The sequence below is a fragment of the Aphidius gifuensis genome, linkage group LG4 (genome assembly GCF_014905175.1).
Source record: "Aphidius gifuensis isolate YNYX2018 linkage group LG4, ASM1490517v1, whole genome shotgun sequence".
NCBI classification, from domain to species: domain Eukaryota; kingdom Metazoa; phylum Arthropoda; class Insecta; order Hymenoptera; family Braconidae; genus Aphidius; species Aphidius gifuensis.
Genome location: NC_057791.1, coordinates 4153397 through 4177219, shown reverse-complemented (window position 1 = coordinate 4177219; position 23823 = coordinate 4153397). Strand labels below are relative to the sequence as shown.

The 23823-nt window shown below is 23.6% G+C and overlaps 2 protein-coding genes and 1 long non-coding RNA gene across 5 annotated transcripts; 2 read left to right on the top strand and 1 right to left on the bottom strand.

Moving 5' to 3' along the window:
* Positions 1-5250: 5250 nt before the first annotated feature.
* On the top strand, positions 5251-6638 carry LOC122854634. The gene is made up of 2 exons (XR_006373987.1): positions 5251-5363; positions 6540-6638. It is a non-coding gene; the product is annotated as an uncharacterized LOC122854634 (long non-coding RNA).
* A 2249-nt stretch (positions 6639-8887) lies between these two features.
* Positions 8888-12442, top strand: LOC122854633 (zinc finger protein 678-like). The gene is given in 3 exon segments (XM_044155464.1): positions 8888-9809; positions 9812-9854; positions 9895-12442. Coding segments are annotated over 3 exon segments (1965 nt in total). The 5' UTR covers positions 8888-9134; the 3' UTR covers positions 11142-12442.
* A 136-nt stretch (positions 12443-12578) lies between these two features.
* LOC122854632 (lysosomal alpha-glucosidase-like) lies at positions 12579-16852 on the bottom strand. 3 transcript variants are annotated; one of them, XM_044155461.1, is made up of 9 exons: positions 16661-16852; positions 16152-16333; positions 14715-16019; positions 14570-14639; positions 14388-14492; positions 14066-14323; positions 13798-14000; positions 13435-13720; positions 12579-13349 (listed from the first exon to the last, which is right to left on the bottom strand). In XM_044155461.1, the coding sequence occupies exons 3-9, from the start codon at positions 15989-15991 to the stop codon at positions 12582-12584; spliced, it is 2967 nt and encodes a 988-aa protein (XP_044011396.1). In that variant the 5' UTR covers positions 15992-16019; positions 16152-16333; positions 16661-16852; the 3' UTR covers positions 12579-12581. The 3 variants fall into 3 exon arrangements, with proteins under 3 accessions (XP_044011396.1, XP_044011397.1, XP_044011398.1); XM_044155462.1 differs by lacking the exon at positions 16661-16852 and adding an exon at positions 16495-16608; XM_044155463.1 differs by lacking the exon at positions 16661-16852 and adding an exon at positions 16421-16548.
* Between the last annotated feature and the right edge of the window lie 6971 nt (positions 16853-23823).

Here is a 23823-nt window from a genome sequence, read left to right as displayed (position 1 = left end):
TTTTTCATTTTCATTATTAGCATCTGATCTAGCTTGTGATCGTGTTATTATTTGTCTTGCTTCATCAGCAGCTATAATACTATGTGACAAAATAAATAAATACATAATAATTATTATTATTGTTCATTGTAATTTTAAAAATAATATATTAATTCAGATGTTTTACCTAGGATCTTTAATAACTATTTTTTCAGGTGATGATGAAGAAGTTCCTGGAGACCCTGATTCTCTTTTTGAGTTTTTTTCACTCGTACTTGGATTATCCAATAAACTCCTTTTTCTATTTCCATTAATATCGTTATTTTTATCATTGTTATGTTGATAATTATTGAGAAATGAATGTCCGTTTTCTGACATAATAAAACTCCTGAAAAAAAATATATATATTTATTAGTATCAATTCTACAAAATGAAAAATAAATATCAATTTATAATTTTTATACTGAAATTCATATGATTTTTTGAAATCTTTCTATTTAGAATATTGATATGTTGACAGTAACCTTGAATGAACTCTAATCAATTAACTACACTTTCAATTGAAATAAAAACAATTCTATTTTATAAATTAAATTGATTAATTAAATGTATTTAAAATTATGAAAATCAAACATATCTTTATTTCAAACTGCTGAAGACAATTAGACAAAAGCTTTTAAAATAAATCACTTGAAATATATTTGTTTTATTAAAAAAATTCTCAATCAAACTGTTTAACGCTTCTACTAAAATACCTGATAAGATTAACTCAAAATCGACATATATACATTAGTATCATTAGTACTTGCATCAACAAAACAACAGGATATTATATTCAAAAAAGCTTTAATAATTCTTTGGTTCGACAAAATAAATCAAACAATTGAACAGCTTTGTCTAAAAGACTTTATTATATTTTTAAATCATTACAATCATTTTTTGAGAAATAAAAAGTAAAAATAAACATGCAGCTTACTAAATCTTACTCATTTAGTCAATGTAAAACTAATAACTCATAATAATTAACTTGTAATAAATTTAATTAATTTTATACAAGTACTAATTCAGAAAAAAACTAAAATAAATTTTTATTTTATTCTATTGATAATGAAATTCAAGTTTGTTAAATAAAAACTTCATTAAAAAGTAAATAACAAAAGAATAATTTCCTTAAACAATTCATGACAATAAATATATAGAATAAAAGTTTTAATATCTGACGAACTAGAATCATATTTCTTTTTATAACTATAAGTTATAAAGAGCGAGTTAATAACGATGGTAACCTAGGGAAAACATTTTAAAGAATAGAATTGAATTAGATTGTATTTTTTTTTATTATAGTCTATAACAAATAATTATTTATATATAATTGAACAAATAAAAAAAAAAAAATATTAATTTATAATTTTTATACTAAAATTCATCTGATTTTTTAAAATCTTTCTATTGATAATATTAATATGTTAACAGTAACTTTGAATAAACTTGAATCAATTTACTAAAGTACCAATTGAAAATAATATAATTCTATTTTATAAATTTAATTGGTTGATTGAATGTATTAAAAAATATAAAAATCAAACATACCTTTATTTCAACCTACTCAAGACAAGTAAACAATAGCCTTCAAAATAAATCACTGAAAATATATCTGTCTTATAAAAAAATTTCTCAAATTTATTTGAATTTATTGTTTTATTTTGTATTTATGTTTTTTCTATTAAATGTTAGTAAAATAAATTTCAAAATTTATTGGCTTTTTAACAGACTCGTGATCCACTGCTTCACAAATCAAACTGACGCTTTTACTAAGAATTAAAATATCAAGCAAAGCCAAGCCAATGCAAAATAAAACTGAATCACAAACAAATAGTAATTCATTCCCTACTCCAAAAATTATTTTTTATACTTGTGTTAGTTAATGTTAACTTGATGGAAACAGTTTTAAAAAATTAAAACTTCACATATGTTGGTTCTATTGTATCACGTACTCTGATAAGTTTCATTTAAAAATGACACGTATGTACCATTAGTACTTGTATCAACAAAACAACTAGACATTATATTTAGAAAAGCTGTAATAATTCTTTAGTTGGAAAAAATAAATTAAACAATTTAACAGCTTTGTCTTAAACGACTTTATTCTATTTTTAAAACATTACAGATATTTTTTGAGAAATAAAAAGTAAAAATAAACATACAGCTTACTAACTCTTACTCATTTCATCAATGTAAAATTAATAACTCATTATAATTAACTTGTAATAAATTTAATCATTTTATTACAAGTAATAATTCAGATAAAAACTAAAATAAAATTTTATTTTATTCTATTTATAATGAAGATCAAGTTTGTTCAACAAAAACTTCATTAAAAAGTAAATAACAAAAGATTAAATTTCTTAAAACTTCATGACAATCATATCAATTGATTTCTTTTTATAACTAACAAATAATTATTTATATATAATTGAACAAAAAAAAAAAAAAAAAAATATATACTTCCCACATTGAATAATAATGTAATAATATATATAAAAAAAAAAAAAAAAAAAAGAAAACAATTATTTAAAGTTCAATTTGATTTTGCATAAAAAAATCTTTCAAATTTATATTTACCCACAATTTTTTATTTGTTAATCTGTAGGTAATTTTATATCTTTTTAAAAGTCGCTCTAGTAAATCTTTCATATTTTTATTGTCATTAACTGTATATCTTTGCAAAAATATTAGTTCTAAATTTTCGTTATTTTTAAGAAAACTTGGTCTACTAACATTAACAGTTTTTGCTAACCTATCTGATAAGTGGTATGCCTCAGTATGTCTCTCATGTAAGATATAGAACACTCTTTCATCATTAATCTTTATTTTTCCACTTTGGTTGTTGTTGACAATTGGTTGATTGGTATTTATAACTGGCTGATCAACTTGCAAATTATTATTGCTTTGTTTTTCAATATGTGCTAAAACAAATTCAGATAACTTGCGATTTGTCTCAACCAACACATTCATATTGTTTTGCATTTGGGATACAGCTAAAACCATTGTAGTCATATTGTTTTGCATTTGTCCTAATGTAGCTACTGCGTTTTCACCACTTGTTGTATTGACTGTATCTTCATGTATTTCAACTATATCATTATTTATTTGATAATTATTATTATCATTTGACTGACCCAATTGTAAAGTTGTTTGATTTGTTTTTCGATTTTCAATTGACTTCATTGTCAACCATTTGTAAAAATTCTTTGATCCTTCTTTTGTTGAATTAAACATTATATCATATGCACCTTCTATATCAATGAAAATTGCATTTGGCTGATAATATGGTGGAGATGTCCCATAATTTTCTCTCACCAATAACTTTTGCCATTCAATTTTATTTTCATTCTTAACAAAATTAATTATTGGACAACGTGTATTATTATATCCTAATATTAATGCAACATCTCTGGCCTTGAACCACAATTTTCCATTGGTATCATAAACGTGATTTATTGATCCTTGAATATTATTTTCTTCTGCATATTTTTTTAACAAATTAAGCATATCGGTTGCTTTTTCTTTATATAAATATTGTTGATTATTATCATTTGTACCAGATAGATATTCACTTTTAACAATAGTGATATTTGTCTCAATAGATTTGGTCAATTTTTTTGTAACTGTTTCTGTTAATTGTTTCAATAATGAACGTGTTACAATTTGTCTTGGTCCATTGAACATAGTTCCAAGTAAATTGTCATCTTGCCTAAATTTTATAAAAGAAAAAACATATTAATAATCAATATTAAATTGAAGCAATAATAATTATGAAGATAAAACCAGTCAAAGACTGCGCCATGACAGTTTTCATTTTTTTTTTGTGACATGACACAACACGTGGCCATGAGCTTCAAACTAATCACATGAAAATGTTGCTAAATCATGTTACAACTGTCACATGTTCTTTGATTGGTTTCACTTTATATATATTTATATTATTTATACTATTTACCCTTGTATAATTACTCCGTTATTTGCTGCTGCATCACTACCGTCGGCTTCAATGTTTGTATCAAGTACCATCTCAGATTCTTCTTGATAATGATAATCGTAATTATCTTGGCTGCCACCAGCAGACGAAAAATATACATTTCCAGACATCTCTTGAAAATAAATAAATTAATTAATATCGAATATATATATACATTAAAATTTTGCAAAAAATATAACTTTATTAAAAATAGAAGCTGAGTAAAAAAATAATGGCCACGCCTGACAAATTAGTTATCAATATTTTTTAGAAAAAAAAAAAAAAAAATACACATACATTGATGACGTGTAGACATTAACATTTATAAAACACAAGTGGTATATTAATATTTATTAAACACGTGTAATTTAAACTAATTATTTTTGAAACTAATATTAAAATTTTTTATTATTAAAAAACTTAAATTTATTTTATACTTTTTATTGTTGGTTTTTTAACCAGAAAATTATGTAATGACGTTTCCAGTACAACACTCCACGGAAATTTTTTTTTTTTTCAATAATATTTTGTTTTGTTTTTTTTAATTCAATATTTAATTTTTAATATTAATATACAAAATTTGAATTATTACTAATTATTATTGTATAATTAAAATAATAATTAAAACATGATTATATAAATGATATTTACCTTAAGACGTGTTGATTCTAAAGACTGACTATTACACTCTACACTAAAATTTTCTTTTAACAATAATATTGTTTAACTAACAGTCATTATATATGTGATTGGATAAATTTTTTTACTAAAGTTTAGTGGCTATTTGGGCGGCCAATCACAATAAGTTTAGAAAAAAAAAAAAAACATTAGTATTTTTTTATATTGTGTTAACTAGAAATAAGTTGTTATCTATTGACACATGTATTGTAACAACCTAAAGTTTTAAATAATCATCATTGGCTCAAACTATAGTGACACGGCTTAATTGACGACTTTAATTGTCTCTAGTCCTTAAAATAAAAATACAATAATAAAGCTTTTAATTTAAAAAAAAAAAGATAAGCAATTAATCAAAAAAATTAGAACAAATTATAATTCATATTAAATGTTTTGCTAAAAAAGAAATTTTTAAATTCAACTACCAAGCATCCGTCTATCGATAAGCCAGAAAACTATCCAACAACCGACAACACACACACATGATGATTCATTTATATATGTGTAAATAAATTTTTTTTTTTCTCCGTACTACTACCCCTCTAGCGGAATGAGCTTTAATCGTAAAACTAACATGGCGACAAGTGAATAAATTCGTGTACAGTATAGGGCGCTTCCCTAGTAAAAATTAAATTACATCTAGGCATATATTTACTTCAATGTTAAAAAAAAAATTACAATCAAATTGGTAAGTCAATATTAATTTAATAAATAATATAATATTTACTCGAGCTTTGGGACTACCGGGTGGTGGAGTTACTAAAATTAAAAAATCAAAAAACAAACTAATGGAATTTAAGAAAAATAATAAAAAAAAAAAAAAAAAAACGGAGCACGCAATGATAGCCTGGGTAGTGCTGGGAAGTTCAATGCGCACAGACATGTGTCACAATGTCACAATTATTATAACTATTATTAACGGGTAGAGGGGAGTACATTAATATATGTAGCCATATGTACAAAAATTTTTATATGGCTTGACAATTCAATCTATATCATCAATCTAATTTTTTTTTTCTTTTCATTTTTCTTATCACTCGTTTTTAATCGGCTTTAGTCTAAGATAATATTTTTTTTTGCTCTACTCTTTTTTGATCTTCCCCTTTTCATTTCTTTAGCACTGGTAAAGCCTCCCTTCGCTTTTAATCAAATTACAGAAAAAAAAGTATACTTTTAATAATAAAAAAAAAAAGCTCATTTATATTTTTTTTAAGTTAAATAAATTTCTATGATTAAAAAAATAAATTACAGTCATTACATTCCCTGTTAAAAAGCAGATTTTTTTGATATATCCCAGAAATGATAAAAAAAAATCAATGTCCTTACTCCTTAGTAAAAAAATTTTTTTTTTTTAACACTCCCTTTTAAAATTAATATTAAAAAAAATTTTTTTTTTGTGTATAAATTAGTATTATATGAATAGTTTCTTTATTCATTAAAAAAAAATTTTTTAAAAATAAATAAACCGATCATACTGTGAATTGGCACGTGTGCAATATTTGAATGCATCGAGGCCAGTCTGTTGTATTAAAACATGATGGCTTTTAGAGCAAGGCCATTTAGCAAACATCATACTTTTATAATTTATTAAAAAATTATTTCTTTACTTTGGCTCAAGTGTGCTCCGTTTTTCTGTATCAATTTAATTTTTCATTATATATTTCTTTTTTTTTTTTTCAAATCATTTGACATATTTGATGCTATAAACATACTTATATTTGATAAAATATTTATTGCATTTAATTTTAATTAATAATTTAATTTAACTTGATGATCCGGTAATTCCAATATCGAGATGTTAATTAAATTTTCTAAAATAATATTATTAAAATTGGGCTTTGGTATATTTTCTATATTTTTCCAGGTGGTGATGGGCTATCTTTAAAGAAACAAAAATTAATTATTCCAGCTAATATTTTTGATTTTTAAATAATTCAAAAAAATAAATACAGTATACATAAAAGAAAAAAATACTGGCATATATTCTTATAAGCCATACGTAAAACTCACTGATGGTTTGATCGTAAAAATAAAATTAAAAAAAAAAACGGAAGTCATTTAATTAGGTGCGGCAATATATATACCAACAATCTAGGGTCATATATATCACAAGTATTCACCAATAAACTCATACACACTCAATCTTTTATTTATTTTTTATTTTTTTATTCATCTTATTACATACAGTTAGTTAGTCTCTCTTAACTCGTTAAAACATCTAGTCAACGTCAACATATGATAACAAAAATACCAGCGATAATATCACAAAAAAAAAAAAAAAAAAAAAAAAATTCAAACACGAAAAAATATAGATATATAATTTCGAAAAAAAACGACAATAAGATTTAAAATAAATAAAAAAATATATTAAAAACTACAGACCAAAAAAAAAATAAAATAGAAAATACATTAAAAATAGATTATAGAAAAAAAATTTCAAAGAAAAAAAATAAAAAATAAAAAACTAATCGAAGAAATAATAAAATTAAAAAAACCAAATATTCAAGTACTGGTGATTCAGTGACCCGATCGAAGCACAGTATATATAAACTGAATTTGTTATCTTGATTTGAAAAAAAAAAAACAAATAAATAAAATAAAGAGTGAGAAGAAAATAAAAGTATATATATATTTAGATAAAAAAAAATACACATATATAAAGAAAGGATAAGCATGTATATATAAATATTAATATGTATTTTAAACTGTATTTTTATCATGTCCAAATACAATATGAAGACCAGTTGAATGAATTGTAACGTAAAAGCGACATCGATGCTTGTTCGTAGTTACAGTTCATTACCAAAAATTTTCAAACAAATAAAAAAAAAAGAAAGAAGAAAAAAGTTAATCATTAAATAATTCATATAATATCCAAGTGAACAATCGAGCCTAGTGAGAGTTCATGTAAGAGTTCATGGCCGTTCAAATAAAACGATATCAAACAAGAGATATACAAAAATAAAATATCAAAAATAAATTAGTTAATGATTTTTTTTTTCATTTTTTTTTTTATGGTTGTTTGTGTTGTTGCCAAGAGTGACTATTATTATTATTTTTCATGAAGGGTTTAGAGGGTAGAAAAAAATATATATCACGTTTCAAGCTAGACTCTGTGTGATAGTAATTTAAGAGGTATAACAGACAAAAAGAGAGAGGGATGATATTAAAGCTCTAGTCGCCGTCGGCTGAACAAATATCGATATTTTTATTGCGCCTGCGTTGAAAAAGCGCGGAATTGTCTGATACATACACAAGTTAGTATGACAGTGTTCAATATATACACAGTGCAGACTAAAAGCTCTTATAGGTAACAGTGAAGTTGTATCTTTTATTTTTTTATTTTTTTTTTTTGGCTGAAATATTGAACTAAAAGCTTTGAGTGATTCCAACGCCCGAGTCTATTTAACATCATAATATGTACTAAATTTTTTTGCAATTATTATAATTATTATATATATATTTATTAAATTTAACATTAAAATTTATTATTGATTTATTGTTATACAAATGTTTTTATAAAACGTGAAATTAATTTTCTTTTTTTTGGTAGTTAAAATTAAAAAATTATAAATCAATTGTAAAGTTAATATATATATAAGAAAAAAAATGTAATGAAATGTTCATGATGTTATTTGTATGAGTGATTCCAATGCTCGTAAAAGGAAAAAAAAAAAAAACGTGACCATCTATAAAACTTTGGTGCTATGTGCAGTGGCATATTGAGGGACGACAAAAATATCACTATTATAGTTCAACTTAACGATAACATCACGATAAAGAAATAAAAAAAAGTCAAGACTTTAGTTTCACTCACTCTCTCTCAGCTTGGACACTCATATTATATATTTACTTTTTTTTTTATTTATTTATATGCGTGTGTATATATATATGTGCCCTGCTTTGAACTTAGTGTGCAGTTAACTCAACGATAAGGGACAAATGTGTACATAAGTTTTTCCGGTGTATTTTAAATTGTGCTAGGCTTCAGTCAATGTTACTTAGTTCAAGTGATCGGTACATAAAAAAAATTAAACGATACCAAAAACAAAAAAAAAAATATTTATATAATAAAAAATAGAATTATTGGTTCTTCTTATTTATAAAGAGAAAAAAAAATTGCATTGTCATCATTAGCCAGACATTTTTATCACAAATATTATTTTTTATTTTGATAAATTTCTCATTTTTTAAATTAATTATTATTTTGTTGTTGGTGGTTATTTTAAAAATACATATTTTTCATGTAAAGTCAAATGAAAAAAAATATAAATATCTAAACTGATAAGACGTTATTTTTATCATTATAATGTTGATAAGACTAATGGGAGCGTTGAAATCACTTAATCCATGTGATTTACATTTTTTATAATAAAAAAAAAAAAAAAATCAAGTTAATAAAACCAAAGAGTATATTTTAAATTATTAATTATAAATTTGAAAAAAAAAGAAAAAAAAAATGACAAATACACAGCAAACGATATTGGCTGAAGAATATAGCTCAGAAAAATCACCGGATGATGTTGAATTAACAGAGTTATTGCCAGTTAAACATTCACGTATTCAAGATAGACAAAATAATAAAGATCAAGATAATACAACAGATGGTCTAAAAGTAATAAGAAGTTTTACTGATGAATTACAAGATTATAAATTTAATGAAGATAATACAAATTTAAAAAAACAACAGTATGATAATAAAAATAAAATTTATAAACGTCCTTATGATGACGATAATGACGATGATATTGATAACAATAATAAATCAACAATAAAAAAAAGATTAAGAAATTTGAAAAATAAAAATTTTTTAAAAGATGAAATTTATTATTATCGTCAAGATGAAAATAGTGATGATGATGATGAAGAAGATGATGATGATGAATTACAAAATAATAATAATAAAAAAAATAAAAAAACAAAAAAATCAATAACTAAAAACATTAATAATAAAAAAATACAACAAGATAAAATAATGTCAGTTAAAAATACTGATGATACATCAGAAAATATTGAAAATGTTGAAAAAGATTTGAGATTAAATATTGATGTTATAATACAAGCAAGTTATTTACTTGAACAAGAAAATGAAAATTCAAATACAAATGAAAATGAAAAACAATTAGATAATAGTACAGAAACAACAACAACAACAACAACAGTAGCAACAACAGAAGCAGCAACATCATCATCATCATCATCAACAACAAATGATGAAGCAGCAATAAAAGAAGATGAAAATAAAAATCCAGATAATAAAAAATATAAATGTTTATTGTGTGATTCACGTTTTAAAGGTAGTGGTGGTTTAAGAAATCATTATAAAGTTGTACATGCAACTGGACCATTATATAAATGCGATAATTGTGGAAAAGAATTTCCCTTAAAAGAACGTTTAAAACTTCATGTTAGAACACATACTGGTTTTAAACCATATAAATGTACTGATTGTGATAAATGTTTTGCACGAGGTGGTCAATTAGTACAACATAAAAGAACTCATAGTCATATTAAACCATATCAATGTGATTTATGTATGGGACAATTTACATGTTCAGCAAATTTAACATTACATATGAAACGTCATAATGGACAAAAAGATCATACATGTAGTATTTGTGGTAAAGGTTTTATACGTCGTGATGCATTAAAAAAACATCTTGAATGTCTTCATAAAGATCTTAAATCATTTTTATGTATAATATGTAATAAAACATTTAAAGGACATTTACCACAACATATGAGAACACATGCTAGAGATCGTCCATATGATTGTCCAACATGTGGACAAAAATTTGCTCAAAAATCACAATTAACTGTACATCAACGTACACATAATGGACAACGTCCATTTAGATGTCTTGTTTGTTGGCAAGCATTTGCACATTCAACAGCATTAAAACTTCATACACGACGTCATACTGGTGAACGTCCATTTAAATGTACTGAATGTAATGTTGGTTTTACACAATTACCACATTGGAAAAAACATATGAAATGTATACACAAAAGAAATAAACCATATTCTTGTAAAAGTTGTAATAATTATTTCAAAAAAAAAAATGATTTAGAATATCATGAAAAGCTATGTGTTGATAATAATAATACTAATAATACTGATAATAATATTGATAATGATAATACATTTGAAACTAATAATAAATATAAAACAATGAATTTAGAAAAAATGAGATTATTATTAGCTGTATTATTAAAAAGAATATCAAAACCTGAAAGACTTGATGAACTTGGTTTTGGTAAAAGATTAATTGATGAAATATTACAGGATTCATTAATATCAGCTGGTAAACAACCAGCTAAAAGAGGTGAATTAAATGAATTTGAAAGATTAAGAAAAAATATTGAAACATTTCTTGAATGGACTGTACCAAAAGAACATTGGGATACATTTAAAAAATTAAAAAAAACACCAGAAGAAATACTTGAGACACTTACTACAACATAAATTTATAATGTCAGACTACAAGGTACACCAAAGACCATTTTCTTTTTTTTTAAATAACAAATATAAAAACAATTTGTTCTTGTTAAAATATGCTTACTTAGATTAATTTTTTGTATTTTTTTTTTCTTATTACGTGATAATTTAGCAGTGCCATGGATCAAAGTTAATAAAGCCAAGAAACTTGCCATAATATTATTTAAAAAATTCAATTGTACTGTTTGTTTTATATATAAATAATGTTTTTTTTTTGTTTTTAATTTGTTTAAATTGTAGAAAAAATTTTTAAAAACTTTGCCTTGCCATTTTTTTTCTTCGGCGCAATTAGTTAATTATTATGATCAAAAAAGAAAATTAAAAAATTTTGTTATGTTAATTATAATAATTTATAAATATTGTTAAACTTGGACTTGAGAATTTTTAAAAATAATTATTTGAAAAATTAATTTAGTCAATTTTTTAAAATTATTATTGTATAATTATTTTTAAACTTATTTCAATTAAAAAAAAAAACACTGCGATAGATAGGTTTTAAGTAAATGTGAAACGACAATAATACAAAAAAAAAAAAAAAATAAAGTTTTCATGTTTATATGAATAATAATAATTGAATTAAAAAAATATTAATGTTTGATATTTATAAAAATAGAATTTTTTTTGTTATTTTATTTTCCAAAAGAGAGTGTCATTAGAACAGTGAAAGGTGCTTCAAAATTCATTTGACTTTTTATTATAGTAATTAAATAAAAAATGTCCTAAAGCGATTTTTGAATTAAAAGAAAAATGTTTATGAGTTTAAAAAATAAGAATAGAAATGATAAAATATGAAAAAAAGAATAAAGAAGCGTTAATGGTAATTTAAATCGTTGAATAAAGATTGAGGTTGACAAGGTCAATATTTGACCTAACGATGAGAACACAAGATTATCTATATTATTATTTTTTTGTTAAATTTAAAATTTTGTTACCAAAGTAAAATACAAAAAAATAAATATAAAATACTCTTCGATAATAATAATTCAACTTTTTATCATTATAAAATATTATTTATTAAAAATAATAACATATGAAATATTCATTATTAATTAACCATGTTTTTTTGCTAAAAGAATTCATTAAAATTTTTGTAAACCAAATAAAAAATATAATTATAAAATTTCATTAAGTGCGAAAAATATTGCAATGTGCTCTTAAATGTACTATATATCCTAAATAATAATAAAAAAACAAAACAAAACCAATTTTCAATACATAAAAAAAAAAATAAAATAAAATGTTTAAAATTGTTGTTAACCAATCCTTTTTACATTGAAGTAATATTATTTCAAATCAATTTTAAAAATCTTATAATAATAAAATATAATATCACATTCGTAAATCGATATTTTTTTTGTTAATTTGTTTCCTTTTTTTATTGATGAATTTTATCAATAAAAAATATATTTATATCCAAGATAAAATAAAATTATCTTTCAGATCAATATTTAAATTTTTGATTGTCAAAAATGATCGTTTATCATCATAGATAAATTTAATTTGTTTATTATTAAGATAAACTTTTTTAACTTGATAAATTATTCCCATTATTTGTATTTTTCCAAGTATCATATTTTCCTTGTACACTCCATTATGTGTTTGTGTATTATGTAATGTTTGATTTTGTAGCATAAATGTTATCCATCTATATTGTAATTTATCAATTGAATCATTACTATCACCATCATCCCAATATAATTCACCAAGTGCATTACCAGCTTCATTAATACCAATTAATAATTCAAAATTATTTTTACGACTATTAGTTGTTGTTTTAGCTGGTACTTGTGCTGGTAATATATAACCACCACGTATTATCAATGGTATTGTATCAATTGGTGCATTAAAATTATAATAATCACCTTTTGATAAAATTATTGTTTTATTATAAAAATCATACCATACACCATTTGGTAAATAAACATTGACATTTGTTGTATTATCTTCTAGTACTGGTGCAATCATAAATCCACTACCCCATAAAAATTGTGTATCAATATTATATGTATTCGTGTCTTCTGGAAATTCAATAAATAATGGACGTGCAACTGTTTCACCATATCTATGAGCACGAAATAATAATGTATATAAATATGGTAAAAATCTGTATCTTATCATCAATGCTTTTCTCGATGATTTTACTGTTAAATCACCCATTGCAACGGGATCTTGATCCTATTTTATAAGAATAATATAAATATTTAATTTAAATTTTACTATTATCATTATTATTATTGTATTTGATGTATAAAATACTTACAATTGTATCATCAGAATTATGATTTCTTGAAAATGGATAAAATGCACCAAGTTGCATCCAACGATTACATAGCTCTTCAGTTGTATTACCATTAAAACCACAAATATCAGCGCCAACCATTGGAATTTGATATAAACCATTTGACAATATTTCAGGTATACTTATTTTTAAATCATGCCATTTTGAAAATATATCACCAGTCCAATGAGCTGAATAATAACCAAGACCAGGTGAACTTGAACGTGATACAATAAATGGACGTTTTTGTCTTATTTTTACTAATGCTCTGTTTAAAGAAAAAAACAAAATCAATTAATCAAGTATTTTATATTATTTTTTAAATATAAATATAATAATAATTACTCATTTGTTGCAATAGCCTCGCCCATTGCATAGTTGTTATGTAAATCATAGTGATAGCCAGCATATTGTTTTGCATTCATACAAAGAGTTTTTGATGCTAATAAATTACCAAGAACATTTGGTACATATGGTGGTTGATCAAGTGCATTTGGTGTACAACCTTTTTCAAGACCATCGAAAAAGTTTGATGGTTCATTCATATCCTAAATAAATAATACACAAATTAGTTTATTGTTTCTTTTTTTTTTTCTGTATTTTTAAAACTTACAATCCAAGCACCATCATATTCAAATTCATCATGCATTTTTTTCATCATTTTATACCAGTATTCATTGGCTTTTGGATGTGTAAAATCAGGAAATACAGTAGATCCAAGATTCCATACTTTTCCATTGAATGGCAAATTTGTTGAATTATCTTTGATAAAAATATCATCACGTATTCCTTCATCATATGGTACATAAGTACCATTTGGCTCGGATGATGATATACCAGGATCAATAATTGGAATATAATGCATACCAAGCTATTAAATAATTATCAATTAATTAATTTATTAATTTACTAAAAATTTATATTTATATATTTACCTCGTGAAGTTCTTTAACAAATTGTGGAAGTTCTTTAAATAATTCTTTGTCATATTCAAAATTATTACGGTTTTCCATGTAATCTAAATCATTCCATTGTGTATCCTTAATATAAATAAAATAAATTATTAATTGCATAAATAATATATTATTAACAAGTAAATTTTTAAAATTATATTTACAAATGGAATTCCAGCAGCTCTAGTTCTATTCCAAATTTCACGTGTTCTTTTCAATGAGCCAGTTCCAAATCTATATTTAAAAATACATTTGAATTAATAAATAATATAATAATAAAATTTACGCACACAGTTTAAATTAATTTACCTGCAAAGATGAAAACCCAATGACCAATAAGGTGGTAAAAATGGTTTACCAATAATTTCTGAATATTGACGTAATACATCAGTTGGTGTTGGTCCCATAAAAAAATAAATATCAAATATACCACCAATACTTCTAAATGTTAATGCTGGTGTTGGTTGTAATACAACATCCATAGCATTACTATTTAAAAATAATACACCATGACTATTTCCATTATCTTCCATAATCATATAAAATGGATGTGTACCATATAAATTAGCTTGTTCAACTGGTGCTGCATCACGACTAAAAAATGTTAATGTTTGCCAATTTGTATCTAGCTTTAATGTTGATCTATGTTCACCAAGACCATAAATATTATTTGATGGTAATAATGTACTTATTTGTAAAAATTGATCAGAAAATATAAAATTACTTGGTGTTATTGAATCAAATATTATAATGCCATTATTGTTACCACTATTATCAACTCGCTTAATACGAAAACCTGGTGCAGTATCATCTGTTTCAAATATATATGCAGCATTATTAACATTATTTTTAAATGGTACTGGATCATTTCTAATTGGCCATAATGGTTCATATCTTTTTTTACTTGGATCAAATATTTTAACTCTCATTATTCCTGAATCAATACTAACAGCTTCAATTTTAATTGTTTCAATATCATTTTTATAATATGACGGTGATGTATTATGTAAAAATGCTGAAAATTCATTATTTTCTTTTGTTGCATTTTCATATTCATAAATTTGCCAATTTTTTGGATAATAACATGATGGAATATTTGATGATACACTATCATAATCATTATCTAATTGTTCATCATTATTTTTATTTAATGAATTCCAACAACATCCACGTTCTATACAACTTGCTTCATTAGCATCACTTTCTGGATGACAATCAAAACGATTTTCATTTTTAACAATAACACACTGTGAACTTGGATCTGTACTTGCAAGTATCATATTTCTAACATTCATTTCACGTAAATGTATTGCTTGATCCATTAATTGCACTAATGATTTTAAATCTTTTTCATTTTCCAACTCTTTCATATGACGATAATTTGATATTGAAAACCATCCGATTAATAAAAATAATATAATACCAATACATATACAAATTATATTCCAACGTAATAATTTTACATTAATTGCACGTAATTTTTTTAATTCCTCAACTAATTGATTCATTTTTTCTTCTTGATCACTGTCACGACGAAGTAGACAATTTGATTTTGTATTTATAGTATCCAATTTGGGGCGTGTCATTATTATTTTCTTTATTTAAATAAAATTGCTGTAGGAAAAAGAAATATTTTGATTATTATCATATATATATTTATTTGTTATTAATAAGATTTTTATCATTTGATTTTATATTGACATATTTTATAAAAAACGAAAGACAAAATATGATTGATGTACTTACATCAAATGTAAATATATTTTTATTTTTTATCTTGATACGTTTAGTTTGACAGTTGCACTTGGTATGCTGATGATAATTATATCAACGACATTCTTATCAACTTTTCGAGCTCATCATCATTATCATCATCACCATCCGTTTGATAAATATTTTAATTACTCCAAACACTCAAAGACAAAGAACTGTGGAAAAAATAAAACAATAAATTACTATATCAAAAAGGTCATTAACTTTGTATAAAATTTTTTCGATGAAATTTATTTTCTTACTAATTTACTAAAACTATATAACTATTAAAAAAATAAATTTATAAATTTATTATTATTAATTATTTCAACATAACCTCTGCAGTTATATTTGCGTCACAATTTTAAGTTGATATAAAAAAATTTTTTGTGTGCAATCTAAAAAAAAACATATATATCAAGAGAGAAAAAAAATATACAAAAAAAAAAAATTGTGGTAATATGAATAAATATATCTTGGTTGTTTTTTTATTTATTACTTACCGGTTTTTATTTTGATTTGTTTGTTTGTATGAGTGTTCAATTATTGTTTATCAACTATACACTTGTGATTAGATGAAGTTTTTTTTTGGACTTTGCACTTATATTATTTACATACATGTCATTATTATTATTTTTATTATTATTATTGTTAATATTATTGTGTCATTGATAACAACAACAACAATAAAATTTATACTGACACTTGATAATGGAACTACTGTCCCTCAAAACAGATGGTACACATAAAAAAAAATATATGAAAACGGTAAAACAGTTTTGTCTCGGATGGTAAAATTTTTATCATCATCATCTCTCCAAGAGATGCTGCTTCATTCATCTCATTCAAATGCGAATTAATTCTTGTAATATATTTACTATATTTCGGACAAGAAAAAAAAAAAATTTGTGAATGTAAATAAAGAAAATTTAATATGAAAAAAAAAGCTCGTAATAAATTCATTGATGTATGCAATACTTCCTGTTACATTTTGGCTAGCTTAATTTACTTTTTCATACACTTGAATTGGTTTTTTTTTTTATTTTTCTTTTTCTTGTAACCGCAGTTTCGTTCTTTGGTTCACTGGCAATAAAGAGAAGCAACACGGGTTCTACTATTTTCTACAGGTAGGCCATGAAAATTGTATATAATACATAATCGTCTTTTTTTCAATGAAAAAAAGCATATACATTTTACAAGACTTTGAAATTCATCGAAACGCATTTTTTTTTATTATATATATTATGAATAATGCGATATATCGTTCAATGTTAATCTTATAATACAACTAGTCACAAATATTAAATCCGCATCGAGTGGTGGCTATGTGCGATTTTTTTTTTCCTTGTGGTTTTATACTGTTACAATGCAACTAAATTTATTTACGGTACAAAAAATTTAAAAAAAGAAAATTATTCGACTGGAAAATATAGATTTTAATTATTTTTAAATGATAATATTTTTTTATTTATTTAAAATTTTAAATTAATTAATATTAAATTTTAAATTGAATTTTTTATTTATACTAATAATTTTGTTTCATTTTGTATATTTATTTATATAATTATACTTTAAATATTAATTAATTCAAGTATCAATTTATTGATAAATTTGAAAATAAAAAATAATAATAATTAAAATTTTCATGTGCTTATTGTGGGACTCTGTTACATATATTCAGAGAGATGATGGAAAATCTCATGGCTTAGCATATATAGAAAATTGGTAGGATGGTATTTCAATTTGCGTGATGGAATTCACGAGTTTTTTTTTTTTGCGACAGTAATCTTCTGACATTACGAGTGTAGAGTAAATTTTATCACAGTCACATAGCCATCAGATTGCGATGAAATGTAAAAAAAGAAAAATAGAAAAAAGAAAGTAAATGAGAGAGAATGTAAAATGGGGTTGGAAAAAAGAAAAAAAATGCTTTCTTTTCATATATATCCGTATTTGCATCGCGATCAGACTGAAATTACATCAGACTATTTTTTATTATAAAAAATGAAATCAAAAAAAATAAAATAAAATCAACAAACTCTTCAAATAATTACGATATTCAACAAATTTGTAAATCAGAATCACTAATTTTCATATTTTTGTATGTTTATATTAACATTTTTCTTTGAAATATATTTTCCAAGTATAAAAAAAGTATAATACATTCGGAAATTAAGTTCTAAAAATGCAGATATAACAAAAAAAAAAAAAAAAGGAACACAAATAACATGCAAAACAACGTCATTATTTTTTAAAAAGTACAGTTGAATGTATGAATGTTAGTTTCAAGTGATTGTGAAACGATGGCCTTAGAAAGAATAATACAAAAAACTGCTTGAATAAAAAATAAATAAATAAAAAAAAAAAATTACTGAGTGCGACTGATGATGCAGAGGGGTTGTGAGGACTTGGACTTGTGATCTCATTGCTCTTTGATCAACTTACCGACAGAATTTCTTGACTTAAACGCGCACTGATTTTTCATGAATATGAATTAAACTCAACACAAGAATATCCCATTTAATTGTTTTAAATTTTTTTTATCCTATATCCATCATAAAAATCAAAGTAAAATTAAAAAAAAAAAAAAAGAAAATTCTCATTAAATGTTTTATAAAAATTAAAAATAATTAAACAAATTTTTTCAAATAAACAAACATTATAATCAATTAAACTGTTAAATTATAATTATAAAAAAAATAATGTATAAAAATTCAAATTAGAATGTTAATTAAACAATAATGTTATTTAGAAAAAAATTAAAAATAATAAATTAAACAAAATAAATAAATTTAAAATAGATAAAATAAATATAATAATTTTCATATATATACATAAGAATGATGGTTTTATAAAATCGGTACAGATCAAAAGCTCACCCCTCAATAGTCTAAATAAGAGGGGGGTGACCTATACGATATATTCTAACCAACCCCCTCAACAATCTACTATCTCATTTTTTAAAATTTTATATATAACTATCCTTTAGCTCCCGCATTCGCTTATACTCCAACTTCCTCAAGTGGCATCAACTTGAATTGAGAAATAAAATTAAAAAAATAAAATAAAATAATAATAATATATAAAGAACCCACGTGGGCTCATGCGTAAAACGATGCCACTGCAAACAATTCTTCGATTTGTTTAGGTATACATATAACAATCTCTATCTTTGCATTTATTTTATTTTTTTTTTACATTATTTTTATTTTTATCCACTTATTTATTATATATCTAAGAGATGTTATTGAATTCACTGGACTTTTGACTTTGATGACAATTATTCTGCAGTGATGTCCAAGTACAAAAACAAATATATAAAATTTTTTTTTGATCTAAATTTTTGCTTGAATTATTTAAATTTAAAAAAAAAAATATATATTATTTATTTATCAATAATATTTTGCAAATAAAATATTTCCATATATAAATTCAATATCACCCTCAACTGTCAACTATCAATTTTTCTTTTAAATAATAAATAAATAAAAAATTAAATAACCATGTAAGAGGGTAGATATAAATATGAAAAATAATTTTATAAAGTACCACACGTTGATTAGTCGTTAACAGAACATAATGGTCGATATGACACACGTCTTTCTCACCCTTCTCTCAATAATCTCATTGTCTTTCCCCGATTGGAATTTTTTTTTTTTCCTATATTCCACACGCCCATTTATTTATGTCTCTATGATGACAATCGTCACCAAACAATATCACTCCCCTTTCATTTTTTTTTTTCTTTTCTTAATTTACCAAATACTATAATATGCATTATATCCATCATACACATCACGCAATATAAAATTGTTTTATTCACCAAGGGAGGAAATATATTATCAGCTAATTTCACCTTCTTAACTCGACTCTATATATATGAAAAATACACTTTATAAATTAATTTCCTTTCTGCTATTATCTCACTAATAATTTTAAATTCATAATTAGCCAGTCTTTCAAGTTATTTAATAAAAAGATTAAAATAAATCTCATTGAGCTACTTTATTATTGTCAAAGTGATTAAACTTTTTATCCACATTTTGCTGACACTAAGATTTTTTTTCAACGTTTAAATTTATATATAAAAAAAAATAAAAAATCTATATAGCAATCGTGTGTATTTTTGAGTAAGAAAATAAAAAATTGATATTTAAAATTTGAATTAAAAAGATTACCCTCTCTGAGTGATGTTATGTCAGCATCTTTTACGATTTTAAAACTCACTTTCGACAGATTTCTTTTGTTGTATTTTTTTACACATACTTACCAGACGATTAAGCTGTGACGAACGAATAAAGAACCGTTTTCCAGTTACTTTGCTTTGATTTTTTTTTTTTTCTTCATTTTTTACGTCTTTTACTATACCCTTAGTTGATTTTTTTTATTTTTCTTCAATTTTTTTTTGTTCATGTTCATCTACCTCTTTAAAAAAAAAAAAAAAAAAACAACGACATTCAACATACTAGGCTGTGCGAAAGGCATCGTATCCCGGGGGATGTTTGGCAAGTTTTCATGATAATATTGTGGATAGAGAATGAAAAAGAAAAAATGAAAATGATAAAAAAAGAATCCCTCACAGGCCTTCTTTTAACCAACATGGTTTTTTAACATTTAAAACTCTGGGTGGTGCGAATAAACGACGTTCTTACCATCAAAAAATAAACCAAAACGATGAAGCTTTTTTTGTTTTATACATTCTCAAGGGAATTTAAACACAAATTTTACAGAATATTCATTGAAAAGAGCTTCGTTATAAAAACCACTAATAATGATGAAAAAAAAAAACAATAAATAAATAAATGTTGTTGACTTTTTAAATTAACATTATTATTTTAACATTTCAAGTCATATAAACTTTAGATATATGATAAAAGCACAAAGCTTCAAAGTGTTAAAATATAATTTTAAAAATAAATATGAAAATTAAATTCTCAATGCATATTTAAATTATCTTTATTTACCATCATATATAATTAATTAAAATTTATGTAAAATGCCTTTTTTTTTTTAATTCATAAATCAAAAGATAACTAACAATTAATTATTTTTGATTATTATTATAAAAAAATATATATTCATTTGATTTAATATTTTTTAATTCAATTTTTCAAATGATCTCTTGATTATTTTGAGTATTGTGATCATGCAATATATCTAGTTGTAACAAAGGGTGGCAAAAGAGTATTTTGTCCACCCTTGTCAGAGTGATATAGAGACAAGAATAATCGAGAGGGGATTGAGGGTAAAACTAGAAAGCCAGAAGCAAACCAAGCAAGCGTAAAGCTTGTGTGTGCTGAAAGGCAAACATTGACATATGCTTGTGTAAAACCTCAGGCACAAAACACATACAATTTCATATGTCAAATATTTTATATGAACACGCACAATTATCCATTAAATTATTCAGTGGTTATTAACTGTTATATATACTGATTTTGTCATTAATAATTATATCAATATATCAAATTTATTTACACGATAAATTTTTAATAAATATTCCAATCAATAATTTTTTTACGTCATATAAAAAAAAAAAAATTAATTAAAAATTTATAATTAGATTTTGTACATTTTAAAATATATATTATTAATTTTTTTTTTTTTTTTATCAAAGGGTTAATTAAAATACTGACTATTACTTTTTTAATAAAATTATTATAAAAAAATAATATAGTCAGTATTTTGATAATTAATTTTCCAAAAAAAAAAAAAATATATATTATTTCAACTTGTTGTATAGGTCATTCAAAATTTCATTCATTTATTTGTCGATCTGTAACTGTATTTGCGGTAATACCCGAGCAAAGCCAAAGGATTACTCGCATTAGGGGGTGAATATATAAGCTTTGAAATAGAAAATAAAATGTTTTTTTTTTTTCAAAATCTACGCACCACTCCAAAGCAATAAATATATATTCTTATGTAGTTTAACAATTTGCTTGTATATATACATTTTATGTTAAGCTCATTGTCGGGGTCATTTCTATTCTCATTTACAAGCCTTTTATTCATTTTATTTAACAATAAATTTTTTAACAATACAAATATACAATTGTTAACCATCAAATGGTTTATAGTGTACAAGCAAATATGTATCGTTGATTATTGTTAAAAAGTTTTTTAAGATATATATATTTTTTTCTTCTTCTTTTTCTTTTTTTTTGAATGAATTAGATGAATAAATATAAAACTGTCAAGGGTTAATATGTATATGCGGTATAGTGAAAAAGTTTATATGCGTAACGAGCTGGTGTATTCTCTTGCTTTTTTTTTTTCGGACTTTCTTTATATAGACTACAGTGTACTTCATAAAACCAACTACAAAAAAGAAGATAAATTCTTTTAGCAAATCGTATTCCGCACGCTGTATCGAGCTGTATACAATATTCTTAAATTTACATTTAACAAAATGTACCACTTTTTTTTTTTTTTTCATTCAAAAGTGAATCCTACTAATTGTTAGACTTTTTTCGCTTTAGTTTGTTTGATAAAAATTTAAAAAAGCTTTATACAAATAAAAGGATTATATTTTTTTTTTTACGAGTTTAGTAAAGCATGAATTTTTAAATTTTATATATACACGTATGTATATATTATTGTAAATAAATAAAAAAAATATATATATTATATGTGTTCATATAAAAATAATAACTCTCGTGTTTCTCATAGCAACGAAATCCCGCCCATGGTGGAAAATATAAATGTCTGACTGAATCACAACCTGTCTTGATAAAAAAATAAATATATATATACTCAGTCAATCTGTAATACAACCAAGCCAACATTTTTTCGTTAATCGAGTGGAAAAACGTAATAAACCAGCTCATATATACCAACCAACTTCATAAATTTTTCTTGATATATATTTCTGATGCACAAGTGGATTCCAAATTGGATTCAAAATTGTTTTCAATTTTTTTTTCGCATTTTTTATATAATAATAAAAAAAAAAAAGTTGAAGATTTGACACGAAAAATTCTTTGATATATTAGATATATTCGATCCCAATATAATTTTGCATTATTAACAAAAGGGCCTATATACCAATAATCACAAAATTAAAAAAAATTAACACAAAGCTATGAATTATATAATTCATATAGTGATATTTAATTATAAAAATTAATTTAAAAAAAAAGCTATAGTTATACAAGAGTGTGTGTATCAATAAAAAAAAAATACTAATACTATATTTATTACTCTCAAAAACACCCAATCCTTGGCAAAATAAAAAGTAAGAAATTGAGCTTTTTTTTGTATATTAACAAAATAGAATAATTCTAATAAAAAATTGTAATTAGTGCTTCTTATTACTGAGCTAATTAAAGGATATAATTATATTTATGTTATAAAATTTTATATATTAATTAAAATATAAAATTAATAATTATATAAATATTTATATATCAAGCAATGTTTTAGAAAAAAAAAAAAAGGAAAAATTTGAAAAGAGTCTATTTTATAGATCGACGATGATGAACAATAAAAGATTTTTAAAGCTTGTGGTTATAACAATTGTAGCATGAAATACAAACAGACATTTAGAGGCTTCTGTTTGGCGGCGGCTGTCGGCCCTCGTCACCATTACAACGTGAGCCGCAAGCATATCCGAATCCGTACACGTTTAATCTAATACCCAAACAAAATAAAAAATAACAAAAAA

What these genes read in the sequence shown, in the direction of transcription:
- LOC122854632 (XM_044155461.1), bottom strand. Translation starts at nt 15,991, where the DNA reads ATGACACGCCCCAAATTGGATACTATAAATACAAAATCAAATTGTCTA. An exon ending in GAGCTGCTGGAATTCCATTT is followed by an intron (nt 14,493 to 14,569) that starts GTAAATATAATT and finishes ATTTATATTAAG; the next exon opens with GATACACAATGGAATGATTT. An exon ending in AATATGATGGTGCTTGGATT is followed by an intron (nt 14,001 to 14,065) that starts GTAAGTTTTAAA and finishes TTATTTATTTAG; the next exon opens with GATATGAATGAACCATCAAA.